This window comes from Chanodichthys erythropterus, chromosome 11 (genome assembly GCF_024489055.1).
Source record: "Chanodichthys erythropterus isolate Z2021 chromosome 11, ASM2448905v1, whole genome shotgun sequence".
NCBI lineage: Eukaryota > Metazoa > Chordata > Actinopteri > Cypriniformes > Xenocyprididae > Chanodichthys > Chanodichthys erythropterus.
The window spans coordinates 8,431,976-8,456,010 of record NC_090231.1 but is presented as its reverse complement, the minus strand read 5'-3'; the positions used below and the strand labels follow the sequence as shown (position 1 = coordinate 8,456,010).

General features: G+C 35.5%; 1 protein-coding gene across 3 annotated transcripts in view; it reads left to right on the top strand.

Annotated features, from left to right (window-relative positions):
* The first annotated feature begins 1,755 nt into the window (after positions 1-1,755).
* Positions 1,756-24,035, top strand: part of pcsk6 (proprotein convertase subtilisin/kexin type 6) — a 164,463-nt gene continuing 142,183 nt past the window's right edge. Inside the window, exons 1-5 of one of the 3 annotated variants that reach the window (XM_067401399.1) lie at positions 1,756-2,304; positions 6,191-6,295; positions 15,562-15,672; positions 18,556-18,699; positions 19,139-19,215. In XM_067401399.1, coding sequence (XP_067257500.1) covers positions 2,140-2,304; positions 6,191-6,295; positions 15,562-15,672; positions 18,556-18,699; positions 19,139-19,215 — 602 coding nt within the window. In that variant the 5' untranslated portion in view covers positions 1,756-2,139. Of the gene's footprint in view, positions 2,305-6,190; positions 6,296-15,561; positions 15,673-18,555; positions 18,700-19,138; positions 19,216-24,035 lie in introns of those variants that run through there. The other 2 variants (XM_067401397.1, XM_067401398.1) reach the window with 2 other exon arrangements.

Here is a 24,035-nt window from a genome sequence, read left to right as displayed (position 1 = left end):
AAAAAAACAATAATAGTGTAATAAACAGTGTGAAGACGTCTGGGCATCGAGGTTATGAGTTTCTGGAGTTATGGTGTTGGAATTTGGTCCCATTCTTGTCTGATATAGGTTTCCAGCTGCTGAAGAGTTTGTGGTCGTCTTTGATGTATTTTTCTCCATAGGTGAAAGATCTGGACTGCAGGCAGGCCAATTCAGCACCCGGACTCTTCTATGACGAAGCCATGCTGTTGTAATAGCTGCAGTATGTGGTTTTGCATTGTCCTGCTGAAATATACAAGGCCTTCCCTGAAATAGACGTCATCTGGAGAGGAGCATATGTTACTCTAAAAACTTTATATACCGTTCAGCGTTCATAGTGCCTTCTAAAACATGCCCATATCGTATGCACCCCCATACCATCAGAGATGCTGGCTTTTGAACTGAACTCTGATAACATGCTGGAAGGTCTCCCTCCTCTTTAGCCGGAGGACACGACGTCCGTGATTTCTAACAAGAATGTCAAATTTGGACTCATCTGAGAACACTTTTCCACTTTGAAATAGTCCATGTTAATTGAGCCTTGGCCCACAGGACATGACGGCGCTTCTGGACCATGTTCACAAATGCTCCTTTTTGCATGATAGAGCTTTAGTTGGCATCTGCAGATGGCACGGCGGATTGTGTTTATTGACAGGGGTTTCTGGAAGTATTCCTGGACCCATTTAGTAATGTCATTGACACAATCATGCCGATGTGTGATGCAGAGTCGTCTGAGGGCCTGAAGACCACAGGCATCCAATAAAGGTCTTCGGCCTGGTCCCTTATGCACAGAGATTTCTCAGTTTCTCTAAATCTTTTGATGATGTTATGCACTGTAGATGATGAGATTTGCAAAGCCTTTGCAATTTAACGTTAAGGAACATTGTTTTTAAAGTATTTAACAATCTTTTTACGCACTCTTTCACAGCTCTGCCCATCTTTACTTCTGACAGACTCTGCCTCTCTAAGACATCCCTTTTATAGCTAATCATTTTACAGACCTAATATCACTTAACTTAATTAGTTGCTGGATGCTCTCCCAACTGAATCTTTTCAAAATTTCTGGCTTTTTTAGCCATTTGTTGTCCCCGTGCCAACTTTTTTGAGACCTGTAGCAGGCATCAAATTCGAAATGAGCTCATTTAGTGGATAAAAGTGTAAAATTTCTCAATTTAAACATTTGTTATCTATGTTCTGTTGTGAATAAAATATTGGCTCATGTGATTTGGAAGTTAGACATTTCCAGAATTCGGGTTGTAACTGTAGTCTGATTATGGGTATTTTAAAATGTAATATAATCTAATTGCAAGTACTTAATTTTTGTAATCTGATAATATAATCCAGATTACCTACATGTAACCAGTTACTACCCAGCACTATATATATATATATATATATATATATATATATATATATATATATATATATATATATATATATATATATATATAATTTATCATGTGGCAGTAATGTAAACCAAAGGGAGACCTTTCAATGGCTGTAAAATAGTTTTAATTAATTAATCTAAATATAATATCTTATTTATTTCTTTTCAATTTGGGTTGAATATGAGATGGGCAAGGTCTTCACAGGTGTCATGAGATGATATTCACCCTTAAACAGAAATATACTTCTAGTCAGTCATCATTAGGGATCATCATCACACTGCAGACTCGTTCAAAAGTGAATTACCTGTGAGGTGTGTTTCTGCATATCTCAGTTACATGCACGCCACTTGTCTGGATAAAAACGCCTTTTATTGCCGTCTATCTGACACACTTGCGCATGCATGCACTAGCCATAAGCTCGTGCTGCTAACCTCAATAGTAGCGCGCACTCGTTCTGCTATAGGCTTACATGACAACACTTATATTGGCTGGCGTGCCATCTGTCGTGAAACAGGACCAATATTTCAGGTTTATTGAACTTGAGCTCCCAAAATGAAGCGATAAGAAGGGATGCAGTGTTTTGAATGGGAAAGAATAATGCAGGAGTAACTCAAGGATGTTTTGGATGTATCGCGTGCCAGGGCTGAAGGTTTGATGCTCGTGTTTTGGTGAGTTTGGAGGTGATCGCTTGAGCGTGATTCATTTACCGCAAAGTTACTAGACTGGACTATCGATGAGCAAAATGCGTTTGTTGCTTGGTTTTGTTTTGTCAACTTTTTGGCTTTGGGAAGCGTCGCTTTCTCGCGTTTACACCAATCATTGGGCTGTTCGGATCCCCGGAGGACCAGTAGACGCTGATAAACTCGCCTCAAAATATGGCTTTACTAATTTGGGTCAGGTAAGGATATTTTTGTATTTTTTCCTAATGCATATATGATAAGAAACTCATTTAAATCAGTTTAAAGTCTACAGTATCATCATTGGTATGAGAGCATTATCAAAAACTAACAAGTTAGGTCATGCGTAAATTACCCAAACAATTACGCACTGAAACACTTTGCTCAGGGCTTTCCTTCTACGTTTATGTATTTTAACCTGCACGCAGAGGTCCGCAGTTGTAATTTGAAAACTGGTAGCGAAAACTGGTCGTGCCCAAATGTAAACAACGCAGTGCTAGAATTTTACGACGAGCTGTTTAGCAAGAGTCAACCAATCATCAACTACTTCGACGCGTAACTAATTAAATATTCATTACCTATGTACAGTAGCAGAAACTTTCACGCACTTGTCTAGTTCAAGTGAGGAAAGAGTGCCAATAAAAATGTCGTACAGTGACATTAAACGCGTTAAGAGACGATTACATTGTTGAAAGAAAACAAAACAAAAAAAAAAAAAAAAAAAAACAGCATATGCTGGTAATGTAGGTTTTGAAGCTGGGATGCTGGTTTGAGCTGGTTTATGCTGGTCAAGTGCTGGTCCTAAACTGGTTTTTACTTCTGGTTTTATTAAACACCAAGTAGGGACCCAACACAAAATTGTTTACAGTACATATAGTACTTAATTACACATTGAAATGTATTAATATTACCATAAATGTAATAGATCCAACAATATGTAAATGATTACTGATAACTTTGGCTGAATAGGAAAATTAAATTGTACTTTTGTATTTAGATTTATTTATTTTTGATTGGTGTGGCAGCCAATATAATTAATCACCACGCACATCAAAGGTTGATTTGCTTAAATTATGCAAGCGATGCTGTTTTTAATATAGTTTTGCATATTTTTATTCACGTTTTTAAGCAAACTGTCCATGTGTTACTTGGTAGAAATTAGACCGGTGTGACATGATTTTGCACCAAAATACTGTAGATTTTGATATAACGTACAGCCTTTGACTTAAAGTTCATAGGCTTGTTCATGTTCCTATTATAACTATGCACAATTATATCTTTGCTTGCATTTTTATCATTTGCATTTAGCTTTTGTTCACCCCTCTATCTGTGACAAAGTCATTCAGTCGTTTTGCTAATGTTTGAAAATTTCCCTCCTCCTACTTGATAAGAATTCATTTGTATAGTGGGAGCAGACTGATCAGCCAATCAATGAGAAGCAAAATTTGATCTAATTTTGAGACTAACACTACTAAAGTGATGTTCAATTTCTCAAGAGGAGGTGGGAGAATTCAGAGTTGGAATGCATTGAGGTTGGAAGTGGAAAATTTCAACTTGAGTGTTCCCACTTCTGATTCCTCTGGAGCATGTCATCCTTAGCCACTAAATTAGACGACCCACTCTTCATTTCAATAAAACTACAACCTCTTTTTGTTGTTGTGGTTTAATAGTGTAGGGTTGTCACATAATATTCTGATATCTCAAAGCATACATTTCAGTGATGAGCTTCAGGTTGTGGGATCATTGTATGTACGGTATTACTCCTTTAACAACTTCAAGTACTTCAAGATTTCCAAATGCTTCAAGAGTCTCTGGGTTTCACTTGCTTGATGTGCATTCTTGCATTATGTAAAGGATTCCCCATCTATCCTTAAACGCTTCCTAATCATGATTACATCGTAAGAACTTGAGAAATCATACTGTTGGTTGTTGGAACATGTTATTCAGCTCTTGTTTCTCAAGTCAACCGCACCGAATGGAATGCACTTCTCTCTTGCACTCAAGGGCCTTAGGACATCTGGAGGTGGTGTCTGTTCAAATTAACACTGTCTGTGCTAATAGTATGCCTTGAATTAGGTCTCTGTGAGGTTGCTTATCTCCAAGATTCAAGATGTTCTCCTCTGAGGTCTGTGAAGCTTTGATTTGACACGATTGGTTGCTCAGTGCCCCATCACAGAGGCAGATCTATTTTATTTCTTTGATAAAAGCACAGAGAAAGTTGTCTTTCAAGGTTATTTTAAGTCCTTTTTGTCACCTAATGCATTTACATACATCTCAGTTGTGCTCAGTGTGTCCTGACTGCAAGGAGAATCAATATGAGTGAACAAATAAACATGGAGTTTATTTACAGAGAGAGAAACACATGTGAGCGGATTCTTCCTCACATTTCTGGCAAAGGCATATTTAAAATTACACCCTCTCAGATGTTACAAAAGAAAACCTTATTCATGAGATTAACATTGCATTGCAGACAAATCATGTAAAGTATTTAAAGTAATAGTTAACCTCAAAAGAAAATCATTTAATTATCATTTCATAGGCTTTAATAATAATAAAAACAAAGATATGACATCTAAAGTATGTAAGGTAGTAAAACTAGATCTCTTTTAATGAATCCAAAAGGGTTTAATTGTATTTTCCTACATATAAAGGTATTTTAAAAATTTTGAAGAGTCAGAAGGTCATTCGGTTTAACCGTCCAAAGGCCAATACAGCCGGTTCATTTGTGAATAAAATATCTTAAAATGTAATAAATGTATATATTTTTCTATTCTAGCATGATTTTATAACATCATATATCAACATAGTACAAAATTATATTAAAATTATGTGTAGAAGTCGTTGCTTTGTTATGAGAAAGAATGTCTGGAAAAATCATGTCATTTGGAGTAACCAATATAAAGGGACCATTTTGGATCAAGTCTCATGTGACAGGACGTGACATCATTCAGACACCTGAAAAGGACCACATGGTCGTGAAGCAAAGTAACTAACTCTCTCTTAACTATTTGAAAAATTAATGTTTTCACTTGCTCATACGCATGTCCCGAAACATCAGGTCATTTGGTACAACCGCAATAAAACATGGAAAATGTTGTAATATTTTAAAAACTTGTACTGAATATAAAATGTTTGATTGTCTTTTTGCTAGCTAGCTAGATATCAGCCTGTTAGCATTGTTTAAAAATATCATCATTCGGTATAACCGAAATTTTTGAATTTTTCCATCTTGAGGAAAACGACAAAAGCAGTATTAATTGATTATAAAAACTACATAATCTCATTGTTAACACTTAATAAACCTTCAAAATTAATTATATCTCCATTGGGTTTTTTTCTTCTTAAAAACCTTATTCGTCAAAACTGTATATCTTTCTTTCTTCCATGATAAACAAAAGATCTTTATGCATCTATTTTCCGTACAATCACAGTTCATAATGACCTCAGCTGCACAAAACACAATAAAGTAGTACACATATAATCTATTTTCTCTTCTTTATCCTTTGAAATGTTCCTCCAGAGTTCTGAAATTCAAATTAAAAAATGACACCTTGGTGCATCACTTGGTACTTGTATAGGCAATCGTGATGTTGTGTATAGAATGTTAAGTTTAATTTTGAAATTTAAATGATTACATTTTTGTCTGTTCCCTGTGCTTTCAAAGCTATCGAATTATGGAAAATTACTCTCATTGACAAAACAACAGCAATGCATACAGGTTTGGAACAACATGAGTGAGTAAATACTGAACTATTCCTTTATCATTTGTCTCAGAAGTGCCAGTGTGTGATAGATGTGCTGAGGGCAGTAGGCATGTGCCAACTAGATTTTTCTTTCCATGGCACCACCCACTGTGTGCCATATGTCGGTTCTGCTGAGATTCTCTTTGGTTTTTTGTGAGGCTGGAATAGCAATGTATGTGCAAGAACTTTTTTATACTGGAGCCTGTGCTGTATGTGTTTATATTGATCTCTTGTTTGTAAGCTGGCCCCTGCCAAGATGCAATTTCTGTCCACCAAAGCTGTCTGACAAAAGTTCATTTCATGCCTTTCTCAAATGTGTGACTGTCGTTTCCCTTGTTGGTTTTCATGGTTGTTTGTTCTTTAGATCGGAGGACTGGATCACCATTACCATTTCCATCACAGCAGGGTGGTACGCAGATCCACCTTTGCCACGAGGGGCGCTCACAGCTTCATTCACATGGATCCAAAGGTAAGATGGTGTGGCCACCATCACCAAACACTCCACTGATGACAAGAATGACACTTCAAATGCTTGCAAGTTTATGAAAGCTATTGCAAAGTGATCCTCTAATAGATGCCTGCTTTCAAATGCTCCTGTGTGTATCTGTGTGAAGTGAAGAGCGTCAAAGATGTCTATTTACAACATGTTTTTGAAGCGTTGATCATTGTAGTCAATCACAGACATATCTGTTGAGCGCGTGAACACAATGGCCAATCAGAGGTGTTTAAGAATCCACTCAATAGCGCTCAAAATGCTAGGGGGAAATGCTGGTATTGTCACATTTTTGAAACTTGGCACCAAAGTCGGTACTGTTTACATCAGTAATTCAAAAGTTTGGGGTCGTTATGATTATATATATTTTTTTTAAAATAAATGTATACTTTTATTCAGCAAAAATGCATTAATTTGATCAAAAGTGACAGTTAAGACATTTATAAGATTTCATTTTCAAATAAATGCTGTTCGTTTGAACTAAGAATCCTGAAAAAATGTATCACGCTTTCCACATTGCAGCATATTAGAATGATTTCTGAAGAATCATTTGACATTGAAGACTGGAGTAATGATGCTGAAAATTCAGCTTTGATCACAGGAACATATTATATTTTCAGTTATTAAATGAATATTTCACAATATTACTATTTTTACAGTATTTAGTAAAAAATTAGAGTTTGCAGCTGCTGTCTTCATGAAAAGTCATTTAGCTGACCTAAATGGCCTCAAACAAAACTATTGAATATATTTAAAAAATTGTACGCCATAAACTTTCCAATATTGGCCTTGTGCAGGCCATCTGACGCAAGAGCGGATGAAGTCTGTGCTGCTGAATCATAAACACCCAGAAGGATCGTAGTTAAAATTTACAGCTAAATATGGCAGCAGTGGTGCATTTATAGTGCATTAAATTGTCCGCTTGTCCTGCAGTATGCTGTGTTGTTGTGAATTTGAAAACATTTATAACCTCAACTTTGATGTCATTATTTTCAGTTTGATGAGTTTCTGATGTGTCATCACAGCCAGAAGGAGTGTGTCTGCTGTGTCATAAGGGATGAAACTAAAGATGTTTAAATGACTACTTCAATACTCATCCGCATTACATTGGTCAAAATTCAGTTAATCTATGCTGTTCTTAATTTTTAACTTTAGGGTTGGTTACTGGGACATATTGTTTTGTTATGTGTCATTTTGGTGGACTTTCTGTTTCAACACTGAACAGGGTGACTTTCAGCCCGGGGTTGCAAAAGCACTCAATGCTCGATATTGCATAATTAAACAATAGCACAGATGGACCCTCCTCCCTCCACTGTGTACAATGACTGTAAAACTATAACTGACACTTTATAGGAAAAAAGTTATTAAAAAAGTTATTTAATAAAAAAATTAAAACTATATGAATGTATGAACATGGCCATAGTAAGTACAAAATATGAGAGTGACAACCATATTCTAGTTCTGTGTAAAAATTCACTGTAATCGTCCAAATACTTACACTGCTGTCTCGTCGTTTTGAGGTTGGAGAGCCCTGGGATGTTTTATTTTCAGATGCCCCTGCATTAAAGTTGTGCTGCTGTTGTTTTCCATTTCATTCAGTCTCTGTTTTCAGACTTTAGATCATGCTCGAGCCTCGATATTTTTGTAAAAACGGCTGATTTTAAGCACGCCTTGGAGTCGGAGCCTCCATCACTGAGGATGGACATAAACAGCGCGATGAATTTACGCATTTAAAGATTTGACATTTACAAGTTATATTATTACAGAAGAGGATTAGGGCCAAGCAATAATAAAAAAATAAAACCATCTCGAGATTAAAGTTGTTAAATTACGAGAAAAAAGTCGTTAAATTTCGAGAAAAAAGTCAAGATAAAATGTTGAGAATAAACTCGTTAAATTACGAGAAAAAAGTCGTTAAATTTCGAGAAAAAAGTCCAGATAAAATGTTGAGAATAAAGTCATTAAATTATGAGAAAAAAGTTGTTAAATTACGAGAAAAAAGTCGTTAAATTACGGATTTGTTCTCATAATTTAATGACTTTATTCTCATAATTTAATGACTTTATTCTCAACATTTTATCTCGACTTTTTCTTGAAATTTAACGACATTTTTCTCATAATTTAACGAATTTATTCTCAACATTTTATCTTGACTTTTTTCTCAAAATTTAACAACTTTAATCTCGAGATTAAAGAGGTTTTATTTTTTTTATTATTGCTTGGCCCTAATCCTCTTCTGTATATTATTCTCTATTGTTGTAGAATTGTTTTTGCAATTTTTTTTTTTTTTTTTACAGTTCAAAGGGATAGTTCACCCAAAAATGTAAATTATCCCATGATTTAGTCACCCTCAAGCCATCCTAAGTGTATATGACTATCTTCTTTCAGACAAACACAATTGGAGTTGTATTAAAAATATCCTGGCTCCTCCAAGCTTTATAATGGTGCTAAAGATTTTGAAGCCCAAAAAAGCGCATCCATCCATCATAAAAGTAATCCACACGGCTCCAGCGGGTTATTAAAGGCCTCCTAAAGCGAAGCGGTGGGTTTTTGTAAGAAAAATATCCACACTCTAAAAAATGCTGGGTTAAAAACAACCCAAGTTGGGTTGAAAATGGACAAACCCAGCGATTGGGTTGTTTTAACCCAACTGTTGGGTTAAATGTTTGCCCAACCTGCTGGGTAGTTTTATTTAACCCAACTATTGTTTGAAAATGACTATATGGCTGACTTAAAATGAATCTAAAATGAAATTAAAATGTTCATTTATTAAACATATTAATAAATGTTAATTTTCAAGATATTTTGGGTTCATTTTAAGTAAGCAATACTGAAATTTTTTAAACAATAGTTGAGTAAAACTACCCAGCAGGTTGGGCAAACATTTAACCCAACTGCTGGGTTAAAACAACGAAATTGCTGGGTTTGTCCATTTTCAACCCAACTTGGGTTGTTTTTAACCCAGCATTTTTTAGAGTGCATATTTAAAACTTTATAAACTATAATAACTAGGCCGTACACGAGTCTGGTTCCGGCGGAACAGTAACCTTTGACATATTGACGAATGCAGAGGTGCAAAGGAAAAAAAACAAAAAACAAAACACCGGTCAGACTTAGAAGTCTAAAATGAGAATTTTTAGAGAGAAATGTCAGAGGATTTCAATATAAGAAAAGAGGAGCTTGAGTTTGTTCCCCAGCCCTATTTGTTTGAACCGCGAGAGGCGTCTAAACTTACGATACTCCTACATCCTACGTCGCATCAGAGGTCACTCTTTTGACATAAATCGATGTGTACGGCTGTCTGCCGGAAGCTAATAATTATAGTTTATAAAGTTTTTAAATAAGGATTCTTTTACAAAAACAACCTGTCTTAAGGGGTGTAGCAGCCGTTATATGTGGGGACACGTTTTAGGAAATAAGTATGTTTTAAGACTTTTGCTTTGCTTGACAACAGTACAAATTAAAGAATTGTAGTTGGACACATATAAAAACAACGTTAAGATCAAGCGAAGCCTCTTCGAAGTGGTTGTGCTCAATTGCTACAATCCTACTACATCTAGTTCCTATTTACCATTGTGCTTCTCAGCAAATCAGGTAGGAGTACAGTGACTACTGTTGAATATTAAACATAATGAATATTCATGAGCCAAGCTGTTAAGTTCTGTTACAATTGTGTCCCTCCTACTTTCAGATGGTTCCTATGTTCCAACATTCAGCTTCTCCGACTTACACATTAAATCATTTCAGTCCCGGATGCATTAATATGACGAGCAGCCGTGTTTGCCCAAGACTTCATTTGACAGAGCAGCCAGGCATTCAAAGTCAAGCTGTTTGCAGGATTTGGAAGCCAGCCCTCTCCTGCTAAGATTATCTCCTCCCGACAGCCGGCATCTCGGGAGTAATAAAACAGTCCAGGTCTATTGGAGGGCATCTGACGGAGGTCCTCTGATCATATCCTGCCCCAGGCCATGTGTACAAATGGTGCGGCGTGGCAAATGCCCAATAACCCATTTCATCAGTGTCAGGCCACAGGCAGAGGCCATGCGAGGCGGCGCGAAATGTTTTGTAACCGCAAGCAAAGAGCTGTCAAGCTGAAAAGAACAGAAAAAAAACAGCTCTTCCAATAGATGTGTTGTTGTCCTCATAAAAGGACACTGACACTGAAAGGAAATTTAATCTTTCATATCAACATGCAGTTAACATGATTAAATTCAATACATTACATTATTAAAATCAAGAGTTGTATTTGTTAACATTAGTTAATGCACTGTGAACTAACATGAACAATGAACAGCTGTATTTTTGTTAACGTTAACAAAGATTAACAAATGTATTGTTCATAGTTAGTTAATACATTAACTAATGTTAAAAAATGAACCATATTGTAAAGTGTTACCGATTTTTTTTCTTAAAGAAATTAATAATTTTATTCAGTATAGATGCATTCAATTGATGATCATGAAGACATTTCATAAATTAAAAAAAAGTTATTTTGAACAATTCCACAAAAATATGAAGCGGCACAACTGTTTTCAACATTGATAATAATCAGAAATGAGCAGCAAATCAGCATATTATATATAATGATTTCTGAAGGATCATGTGACACTGAAGACTGGAGTAATAATGCTGAAAATTCAGCTTAAATAATTACATTTTAAGGTATATTCACATAGAAAACATTTATTTAAATATATATATATATAATTTTTTTTTTAACAGTATAACGGTTTTTACTGTATTTTTTTTATTAAATAAATGCAGCCTCTGTGAGAATGAGACTACTTTCAAAAACAAACAAACAAAAAAAATTATAGTATCAGTAATAATAAATATTTTTTTAGTCAAGTAATATAGTTCATTGGCTCAAAGATCATATCATGAACAGTGCGACTTGGTGTATTAAAGGATTAGTTAACCCAAAAATGAAATTTCTGTCATTAATAACTCGTTCTACACCTGCAAGACCTTCGTTCATCTTCGGAACACAAATTAAGATATATTTGATGAAATACAAGAGTTTTTTTTTTTTATCTCCAATAGAAAACAATGAAATTACCACATACAAGGTCCAGAGAAGTAGTAAAGACATCATTAAAATAGTCAATGTGATTACAGTGGTTCAACCTTAATGTTATGAAGTGACGAGAATACTTTTTGTGCGCAAAACACGGACATAAACACGGAAGCGCTGCGTTTATTGCGTCAACTGCGTAGGAGACTGACAGGGAAGAGGAAAAATTGTTGAATAAAGTTATTTTATTGTTTTTGTTAAATATTTTGTTAAAATATTATTTTTGTTTTGTTTTTATGCACAAAAAGTATTCTCATTGCTCTTTACTACTCTCTATTCTCTCTTTACACTCTCTATTATTTACTACTTTTCTGGACCTTGAATGTGGTAATTTCATTGCTTTCTATTGGAGAAAAACAGTCAGTCAGAATGTACAGTCACAGGTGTTTATCAGTATTTATCACCTTCAGATCATCCAATTAAACTATCCAGTTTATAATACGGTGTAAGCTACAGTACACACTACAAATCAAATGAACTGCATAGTTTATTTTCTTGTTACTTAGTACATGTGCTAATGATTTGCTGCCAATTAGTGTGATACACTGTACTTCATCTAAACTATTTTAAATTCTAATACATGCAGTTTTCACGACATATTAATTGAGGCACCACTTATTTTTTAAATCTGTCTAATAGCCCTTTATACTATATATCCTAACTAATACTGTAAGTTTATAACTGATTTAACTGAATGATTGAGTGAGTCAGATGATTCAAACCATCTTATTAGCTATTCCATTAAAGGGTTAGTTACACAAAAAAAATGAAATAATGTCATTTATTACTAACCCTCATGTCGTTCCACACGCGTAAGACCTTCGTTCATCTTCAAGAGGAAGAGAGGAAGTACCATTGCTGTCTATGCAGGCCTCACTGAGCCATCGGATTTCAACTAAAATATCTCAATTTGTGTTCTGAAGATGAACGAAGGTCTTACGGGTGTAGAACGACATAAAGGTGAGTAATAAATGACATTATTTTCATTTTTGGGTGAACTAACCGTCTCATAGAAGTAATTTATTCATAAATTGCCCGATTCAATAATGGGCAGGTACAGTTATTATGCTGTATGTTTATTGTTGCATTTAAGGCGAGTTGTCTTTATTTTTATCTTTGTACTTTTTTGCGGCACCCAGCCTTTCTCTCTCATGACATTCAATTCAGCCTCCAAACAACTTGCCGGAGATTCATTAGTGGTTCAGAAACATACAAGAATTATTAATGGAACCACATGTCACGAAAGTCATTTGGTTCTGTTTAATTGTTTATTTATTTAATAGAACCCATTTTTAATAAGAACTGGTTCTTGATTCCCAACCCATGTATTTATAGCATTGGGACTGTAACAGAGAAATACATAATTATTGCAATATGTGATTTTCTTTGCATTTTCCCTCTGGACCTCCTTTAATGAAGGCAAGAAAGCATAGTGCGCTAGTGATTCTGAAGTTAAGCTCTTTTGAGGAGAACCACAAATTCGGCATATCCGCAAGACAAATAAATCTGCGGGCATGGCTGGGCGACTTTTCTAATTAGAAGTCCACATCCCTTTATTTACAGCAGAGGATACGTTAACTGGAAGGATACAGAGATCTAGATAGATCTGAATGCGTTTGGTGCAGCTCTAATCGATATGGAAAGCACACTTTTGTCCTTGCCTTTAGTCATTTTTGGACTAACACACTCTAATTCATTGTTGGTTTTATATTTAGTATTCAAGGTAAAACATGATTCCACTAACCAAATATAATAATAATAAGTGAACTGTAAAACGGCAGCATTACTATTACTGTTGCGATTACTTATTTAAGAGAGTAATGTGAGCAAACTCCTATAAGTATTCAGCACTACACTGCGTTCCAAATTATTATGCAATTGACATATCAGTAAAATTTCAGTAGAATAAACATTCAGATTTTAGTTTTTCTAAGAAAATGTTTGTTTGTTTATTTATCCATGTCTTTTTAGATAACTGGTATCAATATCAGACAAAATAATTTGCCAGATCTATGGAAACCCTACTTAGAGGTTGTTCCACATTATTAAACAAGTCACAGTTCTCATGCAATATGAGGAGGAAGAAAGATCTTTCTGAAGATGAAAAGCATGAAATGGTGCAATGTTGTGCAAAAGGCATGAAAACAACTAATATTGTGTGAAACTGAATGGAGATCATCGAATTATCATAAGATTTGTGAGTGATTTAGAGCACAGCAGAACTCAGTCAGATAAAGGCTTGTTAATGAAAGTTCCTGTCAAAAAATGTAGTGTATTAAAAGGGCAGCTATAGAAAAGCCAGTGTTGAGGTATTTGAAGCTCCTGGTGTCTCTAGAATCATTTACAGTGGGTGTAGAAATACATTTTCAAACAGTTTTATTGCCATGGTGTTTTTGTTGCAGCATGGGATAGTGCATAGTGCATTGTATTTCAGAAGGCACTATCCTCCTTTTTATATCATAGCTGAAAATGGCCAGTTATGAACTTCACAAAAAGTTCCCCTAAAGGGACCTTCCATCTCACTTCCCAATATTCCAGCCCAAATCATCACCCGCCAGCTCCTTGCTGACGTCACAGTCTTGTTGGAACGTGGTGGCCATTCACCAACCATCCAGAAATCCATCCGTTTAGACCATCTATTGTAGTACAGCATTAGTCAGTGAATAAAACTATTTAAAAAATGAGTCTTCATGTATTTCTAAACCCACTGTAAATGTTTCTCTTTGTGAGTTTTGGTTAGTGGTGTCTAAAATGCATTTTTACGCACAACTGCCAGCCTGCATGGAGAGCTTCTTGAGACTCCAGAGACACCAGCAGCTTCAAATACCTGTTTGCTGCTCAACACTGGCTTTTTTTATAGCTGCCCTTTTAATACACTACATTTTTTTTGACAGGAACATTCATTAACAAGCCTTTATCTGACTGAGTTCTGCTGTGCTCTAAATCACTCACAAATCTTATGATAATTCGATGATCTCCATTCAGTTTCACACAATATTAGTTGTTTTCATGCCTTTTGCACAACATTGCACCATTTCATGCTTTTCATCTTCAGAAAGATCTTTCTTCCTCCCCATATTGCATGAGAACTGTGACTTGTTTAATAATGTGGAACAACCTCTAAGTAGGGTTTCCATAGATCTGACAAATTATTTTGTCTGAGATTGATACCAGTTATCTAAAAAGACATGGATAAATAAACAAACAAACATTTTCTTAGAAAAACTAAAATCTAAATGTTTATTCTACTGAAATCTTACTGATATGTCACTTGCATAATAATTTGGAACATGGTGTCCTGTTCAAAAGTTTGATTTTAAAAATAAATATTTTTATTTATGCATTACACTGATCAAAAGTGACTTTTATATTGTTACAAGAAAACCTATTTCAAGTAAATGATGTTATTTTGAACCTTCTATTCATCAAATAATCCTGAAAAAAACATTTTTTATTTAGCAAGGATGCATTGACAGTAAAGACATTTATAATGTTAAAAAAGATTTCTATTTTAATTAAATGCTGTTCTTTTTAACTTTCTATTAATCAAAGAATCCTGAAAAAAATGCATCACGGTTTCCCCAAAAATATGAAGCAGCACAATTGTTTTCAACATTGATAAAAATCAGAAATGTTTCTTGAGCAGCAAATCAGCATATTAGAATGATTTCTGAAGGATCATGTGACACTGAAGACTGGAGTAATGATGCTGAAAATTCAGCTTTGATCACAGGAATAAATTACATTTGAAAGTTTATTAAAATAGAAAACAGCTATTTTAAAAACATTAAAAAAATCTTACCAACCTCAAAATTTTAAACAGTAGTGTGTATATATTGCATCAAAGATTTCTTGAAACATGTGCTTTTTTTTTTTTTGTCTTGTGTATAATAAAAAAATCTCTTCAACTTATGTGGATATGCATATATTTTGGATGTGTGACTATATTTCTTCTTCAGGCTGTATTTAGGAAAGCACGTTTCGGAGTACTACATTCCCATTTGTTTCTACTCAAAATGCAATGACTTCATATGCCTCACGTAATGGAAAAGCTAGAGCGTGACTAAATACAGGCCGCGCGTTTCACAGACATGTTTATGTGCATGAAGGTGAGCCTAAACTGTTTAGTCTTTGATGTGAGTCAGTGTAACCCGGGCTTTTTCTGCAGGTTGATTGGGCGCAGCAGCAGGTGGTGAAATCACGAGTGAAACGCCACGCCAGGAGTGACCCGAGCTACATCCATTTCAACGATCCCAAATGGTCCAACATGTGGTACATTGTTAGTAGATATTTCACACATTCAGTCTTGTATTTCATATCTATGCTATCTTTACTTGTTGACCTTTTTTTTCCCTAATGAAGTGATTTAGCAAATGAATTGCTGCCTCATTTCCAGTGACTCCTGGAGAAAAGGGCCACTGATTTGTGCTTCATTAAACAGGCTCGTTTGTGAAGCTCCTGTTGTTTTATTTGTTTTATGGCAGGACTGTTTCCGCTGCCCTGGCCTCATAAAAACCGAACTGTGTGAAAGTAGTGTATGTGTGCGCTAGTTTGTTTCTCTAACAAGCTTGATGCTATGAATTACAAATGAATTCATACTGTAGGTTTAGTGATGTTGAGAGGAAATGAACACAATCACTCTAACACTGGCAGCATCAGTCAGGGCAAATTTCAGTCATAAGCATCATTTTACAATCCCTGGTTCCCTTGACAAAAAGCTGATTGGATTTTTCCATTGGCTTTTGGAGTATTGCAGAAAATAAGCTCCATGACCAACAGAAGTTTATGATTGTTAAATGTTTTGTTCATCATGGTGATCTTCACAAATGAACCCAACTTTATGAATTTCAGTGCCTAAATACAGTCGGCAGAAGTAAAAAGCTAAATCTAGGCTATAAATGAACTACACCATAGTCGCATGACTTTAATGTCACCACCATTAATCTTCCAACAACTTTTTTTTTTATGAAAACAATTCATCAAAGGCATCAGTAAACTGTTATATAAAGTTTATTAATAGACATTTGAGTGATTCCTAGAAAGTAAAGTTGATGAAAAAGATCAAACTGGCTCTAAACATATTATTCATCCCCCAGAAGTCAAAGTTTTTATAACCTCCAATGAATGCTGCCTGTAAGTGCTTAAAAGCTTCTGTCACCTCTCTTACTTTTAAAAGTAATGCATTGTAATATTGCGTTACTCCCTAAAAAAGTAACTAATTGTGTTAGTTACTTTTTATGGAAAGTAATGCGTTACTTTTTCTCACCTGGGCTGACTTTACAGCTATTTAGCCATTCTGGATTTAAGAAGAATAGGATGCAGGAGAAGAAAGTTAAAGGGTTAGTTCACCCAAAAATGAGATTTCTATCATTAATTACTCACCGTCATGTCGTTCCACACCCGTAAGACCTTCGTTCATCGTTGGAACACAAATTAATATGTTTAAGCGGCGAGAATACTTTTTGTGCGCCAAAAAAACCAAAATAACAACTTTATTCAACAATATCTAGTGACAGGTGATTTCAAAACACTGCTTCATGAAGCTTCAAAGCTTAACCAATCTTTTGTTTTTAAATCAGTGGTTCGGAGTGTGAATCAAACTGCCAAAGTCACGTGATTTCAGTAAACAAGGATTCGTTACGTTACAAGTGTTTCAAAATTTCAATAGTTCATGTAACTTTGGCAGTTTGATACATGATCTGAACCACCGATTCAAAACAAAAGATTTGTAAAGCTTCGAAGCTTCATTGAGCAGTGTTTTGAAATCACCCATCACTAGATATTGATGAAGTCATTTAGTGTTTTTTGGCGCACAAAAAGTATTCTCGTCGCTTTATAATATTAAGGTTGAACCACTGTAGTGACATGAACTGTTTTTAAATACGTTTTTAGTACCTTTCTGGGCATCTGAAAGCGTTAATTATCTTTTTGTCAATGCAGGCCGCACGGAGCCATCAGATTTGATCAAAAAAATATATATATATATATATTAATTTGTGTTCTGAAGATGAACGAAGGTCTTATGGGTGTAGAACGACATGAGGGTGAGTAATTAATGACAGGATTTTCATTTTTTTGTGAACTAACCCTTTAACAAAAAACTTCAGCAATAAAAAAAAAGAAAAGAAAGTCAGTCAATAAATGGAAAAAATCGAATCATAATAAACATGCTCCAGCCAATAACCGACAAGAATGATTTTAAATGCGCGTTCATGACTGTTTCAGGAAGCACGGAGGGGAGGGGGAGGAGGAGGAGGAGGAGGAGGAGGAGGAGGAGGAGGAGGAGGAGGAGGAGGAGGAGGAGGGAGGGTCTAGCTAGCCTCTGTTTATTTTGACAACACTTCGAACGTCAACAGGAAGTTACTCTGCCCAGGATCACTTAGAGCACCTTTAAATGGATAATGAAAGCAGAACAGAATGTAAACTTTTTCTCTCTGAATCTGTGCTTTCTATGACAAAAGATGCTTTCTTTGGCTAATAGGACACACACACACACACACACGCACACACGCATACATTTCCAGGGTAAAGTTCATGAATTATATCCTACTTCACTCTATAATAATAGTTCTTTATTCGTTGGCATCTCATTTTTTTTCCCCTTCCGAAAAGTGTCTTCGAAGGACTTCAGACCTTGTTCGTTTTATTGAAGTGTCTCTGCAAATCATTTTGTTCTTCATACATCAGTATCAAACACTACACAATTAATGGTTAATCCATCAGAGCTGATATTTTCAGATGATACTAAAGCATATTCTGTTTATTTGCGTTCGCATGATTAATATTGCAGCACTCAGAGACTGTTTTCAATCCTTCCTCAGATGTTGACTTCACACTGGGACGTCTTTGTTGATCGTGTCCTCAAAGACTGCGTTGAAAAGAATCATAAATGAGACCCTCAAGGACACGCAAACCTCTGCCGCTGAATAAACATGAATTGTCCCGTTTAATTTACAGGTTCTTGCGGCCGCTTGCTGTGACATATTTCCTCACAGACGAATTGAGTCATAAGGTTACTAAAGTAATAAAGGCTTGTGTTTCTGGAGAGCGGAGAATGTCTGTAATGTTCCAATGTTTCCTATTTTCAAAGTCAAATGCGTGTGCCTGAAACTGATTGCAAGTGAAGGTACATTGATGTTGATGACTTCTATTTGTCTTCCAGCACTGTAGTGATAAAAACAGCCGCTGTCGTTCAGAAATGAATATCCTTGCGGCCTGGCAGAGAGGCTACACAGGTCGAAATGTGGTCATCACCATCTTGGACGACGGTATTGAGAGGAATCATCCGGATCTGGCTCAGAACTATGTGAGATTATCTTGAAACTTTCTGTGGTCTCTGTAAATGTTGTCGTCATTTACTCTAACTCAAGTGGTTCCAAACCTGTATGAGTTTCTTTCTTCTGCTGAACACAAAAGAAGATATTTTGAAGAATATTGGTAATCAAACAGTTTACTTTAGCCATTGGCTTCCATAGTAGGAAAGAAAACACTATGGAAGTCAATGGCTACAATCAACTGTCTGGTTACCAACATTCTTTAAAATATCTTCATTTGTATTCAACTGAAGAAAGAAACTCATACAGGTTTGGAACAACTTGAGGGAGCTCTACACAGCATGAATTATAACATCATTGCTTGTGTTATATATTTTAGCACTCTAGATGACTACAGTGGAAAACCAAATTGGTTTATTTCATTCTCAATGCCTCAGATGGTTTATTTATCGTGTTTTGTCTGTCATTTAGGATCAGCTTGCTAGCTATGATGTGAATGGCAATGACTACGACCCGACCCCACGATATGATTCCAGCAACGAGAACAAGTGAGTCCTGATGTCTTTATAAATGACTCTTCACCACACAGCTTGTCTTAATTGCATCTCATTTGCGTGTGTCTCACTTTGAGTGATTAGGCGGTGGATAAGTCAAAAGCAGTCACATCCTTTTTAGCTGTGAGATTATCTAATAAGTCTGGTGGGACCTTCATAATGATCTTGTGTGGTAGGAAGTAAGTTCTGAACATCTCGACATTATTTTTGATCTGCAAAGGTGAAGACACACACAGTTTCTGTGCCAGCCATTGCAGCGAATTGCAAATAATTCAACTTGACAAAATGTTTGCTTGAAAAAGTTGTTTTGAAGTTTAAAGGTTATTTGAAGCCTTTTTATAGTTTAAATAATTGGTTTATTTGAAGTTTTACAAGTATGTTGACCTTGCTAGGTGGCAGGTGAAAGCTAGGTGTTAGGTGAAATGAGCAATTTTATTTCATGATAATGATATATATCACTATATAGTTATTTTATCTCATTTCTGTTCTTAAACATAAGAAAAAGAAGCAAATTTTATTAAAGAAGCCAGTTTATCTGTCTGCTGTCACTTTAAGACCAAATGCATGAATCCATTATACTGATACACATCTGGTTTACACCCAACTGTTTACATTCAATTGAGACATAACCGGCTGTGTTTACATGAATACTCCACACAATGGGCATTTTCCTTTTCATGATATATTGTAGGGATGGGCCAATATATCGATGCATCGCGATATGTGGATCAATTCTGATATTTTGCATCGCAATTCTCTCTCGAATCGATTCTGAGCTTAGTTCTTTAGGGGTTAGTTCACCCAAAAATTAAAATTAGAGTTGTGGCCAGAATTATTGGCACCCTTCATAAATATGATCAAAGATGACTCTAAAAATAAATCTGCATTGTTTATCCTTTTGATCTTAATTCATAAAATTAGCAAAATTCTATCCTTTCATTGAAGGAAAAGAATTGAAAGTGGGGGGAAAATAACATTAAGAAATAAATGTTTTTCTCCAAAATACGTTGGCCACAATTATTGGCACCCCTAGAATTTTTTATGACTAAAATATCTCTGAAATATATTCCCATTGATATTTACACTTTTTTTTTTTAGCACACCAGGGTGATCATGAACATGAAATTTTCCAGCCATGACTTCCTGTTCCACAGGAGAATAAACATGAGGAAACACAAAGGCCAAATTCCTTTAATCATTCATCACAATGAGAAAAACCAAAGAATATAGTTCTGATGTGCAGCAAAAGATTTTTGAGCTTCACAAAATAGAAAATGGCTGTAAGAAAATAGCTAAATTATTGAAAATCCCCATTTCCACTATCAGGGCAATAATTAAGATGTTCCAATCAACTAAAGATGTTACAAATCTGTCTGGAAGAGGATGTGTCTCTAAATCGCCCTAATGTGAAGTGAGGAGGAGAGTTTGAGTGGCCAAAGACTCTCCAAGGATCACAGCTGGATAATTGCAGAGATTAGTTGAGTCTTGAATCTCAGAAAGCCTAAAAAAAATTATCAGAAGCACCTACATCCCCACAAGTTGTTCGGGAGGTTTTCAAGAAAAATCCTCTGCTCTCATCCAGAAACAATCTCCAGCATATTCAGTTGTCAGACAAGACTGGAACTTCAAACGAGACAAGCTTCTATGGTCAGATGAAACTAAAAGAAGAGCTTTTTGGCAGCAAACCCACCAGATGGATTTGGTGCACACATGGATAAAAAGTACCCCATGCCCACGGTTAAATATATTGCTGGATCTTTAATGTTGTGAGCTTATTTTTGTGCTGGAGGTCCTGGACATCTTGTTCAGATATATGGTATCATGGATTCTACCAAACACTAACTGATAAAAAATCACAACCTGAACGCTTCTGCTAGAAATCTTATAATGGGCTGTGGTTGGATCATCCGTCGGGACAATGATCCAAAGCAAACATCAAAACCAACACAAAAATGGGTCACTGAGCACAAAATGAAGCTTTTGACATGGCCATCCCAGTTCCCTGACCTGAAACCTAAAGAAAATGAGTAAAGTGAACTGAAGAGAAGAAGCACCAACATGGATCTGGGAATCTGAAGGATCTGGAGAGATTCTGCATGGAGGAATGACCTCTGATCTCTTGTCAGGTGTTCTCCAAACTCATCAGACATTATAGAAGAAGACTCAGAGCTTTTGGAGAAAAACATTTATTTCATAATGTGATTTCCCCCCCCCACTTTCAATTCTTTTCCTTCAATGAAAGGTTAGATTTTTGCTAATTTTATAAATTAAAGGCCAAAATGAATGGATAAACAATGCAGATTTATTTTTAGAGTCATCTTTGACCATATTTATGAAGGGTGCCAATAATTCTGGCCACAACTGTATGCCATTAATGACTCACCGTCACGTCGTTCCAAACCCGTAAGACCTCCAACACAGTTTAAGATATTTTAAATTTAGTCCGAGAGCTTTCTGTCCTTCCATTGAAAGTGTATGTTCGGTGCACTGTCCATGTCCAGAAAGGTAATAAAAACATCATCAAAGTAGTCCATGTGACATCAGTGGTTTAGTTAGAAGTTTTTGAAGCATCGAAAATACATTTTGGTCCAAAAACAACAAAAACTACGACTTTAACAGCAGATGGTGCTTGAGGCTAGTTTTTAACCGCATGCTCAAAAGCTAACATAAAAGAGCGCTTGTGCATTCAAGAATACACTTGCACCTCAGAATGCTTTTATGATGCGGGATTAATGTAATAAGCCCACTGCAAACACTCTTGTAATTTGCTTCAACCTTTTTGAACCTTATGAATTGATTATTTTATTTTCCTAAAGTACGCAGTGCCATCTGCTGTTAAAAACTAAGCTCAGAATCGGTTTGAGAGAGAATCGCGACACATTCAGAAAATATCAGAATCGATCCAGAATCATTTCTCGATTCATGATGCATTGATTTATCGTCCCAACCCTAATATATTTCACCTATAACTCTTTTTTTTTTTGTTTTACATCAAGCAACATCATTTCATCACTCTGAATAGGCATGTGATGGTATCAAATTTTCATGTTGCATTTTCATAATTGCTGAAGCTTTTATCACGGTAAACAGTATTATCATGATATTGAAATAAGTTGCAAAAAAAAAAAATGGTCATACTATAACAGGTTTAAGAACTCTTTGTCTTACAACAAAAACGCTAAACATTTAAATACAATAACACAATACACAAAAAAATTATAAAGTAAAATGTTTCAAACAAATTATAGTGCAAAAGAATTATAAAGAACAACAGGTAACACTTTACAATAAGGTCTCATTATTTAATGTTAGTTAATGCATTAACTAAGATTAAGAATGAGCAATAGCTACATTTGTTACAGAAGGTATTATTTTTTGTAAATGTTAATTAAATAATACAACTGATCATTGTTAATTTTAGCTCAGGTTCATTAAATAATAGTTACAACTTTTGATTTTAGTAACATTATTAAACTTTAACATTAACTACGATTAATAAATGCTTTAAGTATTTTTCATTGTCAGTTTGGTAATAATGAATTAACATGTTAACTAATGAAGCCTTATGTCACTAAGACACTGAACAAAAAGAAATAATAAGAACATTTTCAATCATCATAGGGCATGTTGTAGTCCAGATTAAAATATAAAAATGTTTAAGTTTGAAAATAGCTTATTAAATCATTATGTATTAAGTATTTGGTGCTGTGATGAAAAATTAAAAAACTGAATGGCTTGAAGCATTTTAAATACTGTTCAGTAGTGCAGCTGCTTTGTTTACAGTGTTCCTGGGGTAACCGCTGCATTTCTGCTGTTCCATCAGCGTCCTTTGCTGTCAGAGAGTGAACACGGAATTTCATTCAGTGCGACTCCTTCACTCGTTCCACCATGTGCTTCTCTTGCACGTTGGGCTTGGTTATATCTGAGTGCGCATGTCCCTTTGACACATAATACAGTGGTGTTGTGCATTTTATACGGTTGATGGGTAAAGTATTCTTAAAATGTATTATAAAAATGTTAATAATTCGTACTAAATATTCACAGTATTTTGAAGTGTCCACGATAACAATATTGTGCATATTCATTATCGTGATATATCGTATTACCAAATATCAGCACGTCTAACTCTGAAGTTTCGGTAGTGCTATATATGTACATACCGCAGTATACACAATATAGCAAAAAACGATATATATTATCATACCTCCCACTACCCTACTAGGAGGTTGCTAAGATGCTCTGAATGGTTGCAAAGTTGCTAGTGTTCACTGGGTGATTGCTAGACAGTTGTTAGAGTGTTATGGGTTGTTGCGAGGCAGTTTCCAGGGCAAGCAATCGGCAAGCGCGAGCGCAGGTTAAAATCTCACACTTTTCTAGTATTTATAGCACCTAACTTAATAAAGCAGACTGTGTGAGGAATGATCACCTCAGAATGTTTGCTGGGGTGTTCTGGGTAGATCTGGCTTGATTTTAGACTCTACAATAAATACAGCAATGTTTGGAAAGATCATGCTTCCTCAAAAGCTGTGATATTTGGAGCAATGCAAGTAAAGTCATAATGCTGGACTCTTGTGATTTGAATGAAGAGGCTTTTTTGTGGAGAAGCACTGAAACCAATTCAATCCTGTGGGATTGAGGGTGGTGTGGATTTAATTGAAAACGTCTCTGTCTTTGATAAGCACCTGATTTAATGCTTGTTCTCTGCTCATGCCGCATGTTTACGAATGAACTGCCAAGAGCTCAGCCTCAGACGAAACTTCAAAGAGCTGTTTTGTTAATACTCATCAGAATATTTGAAACGGAAAACAATGCAA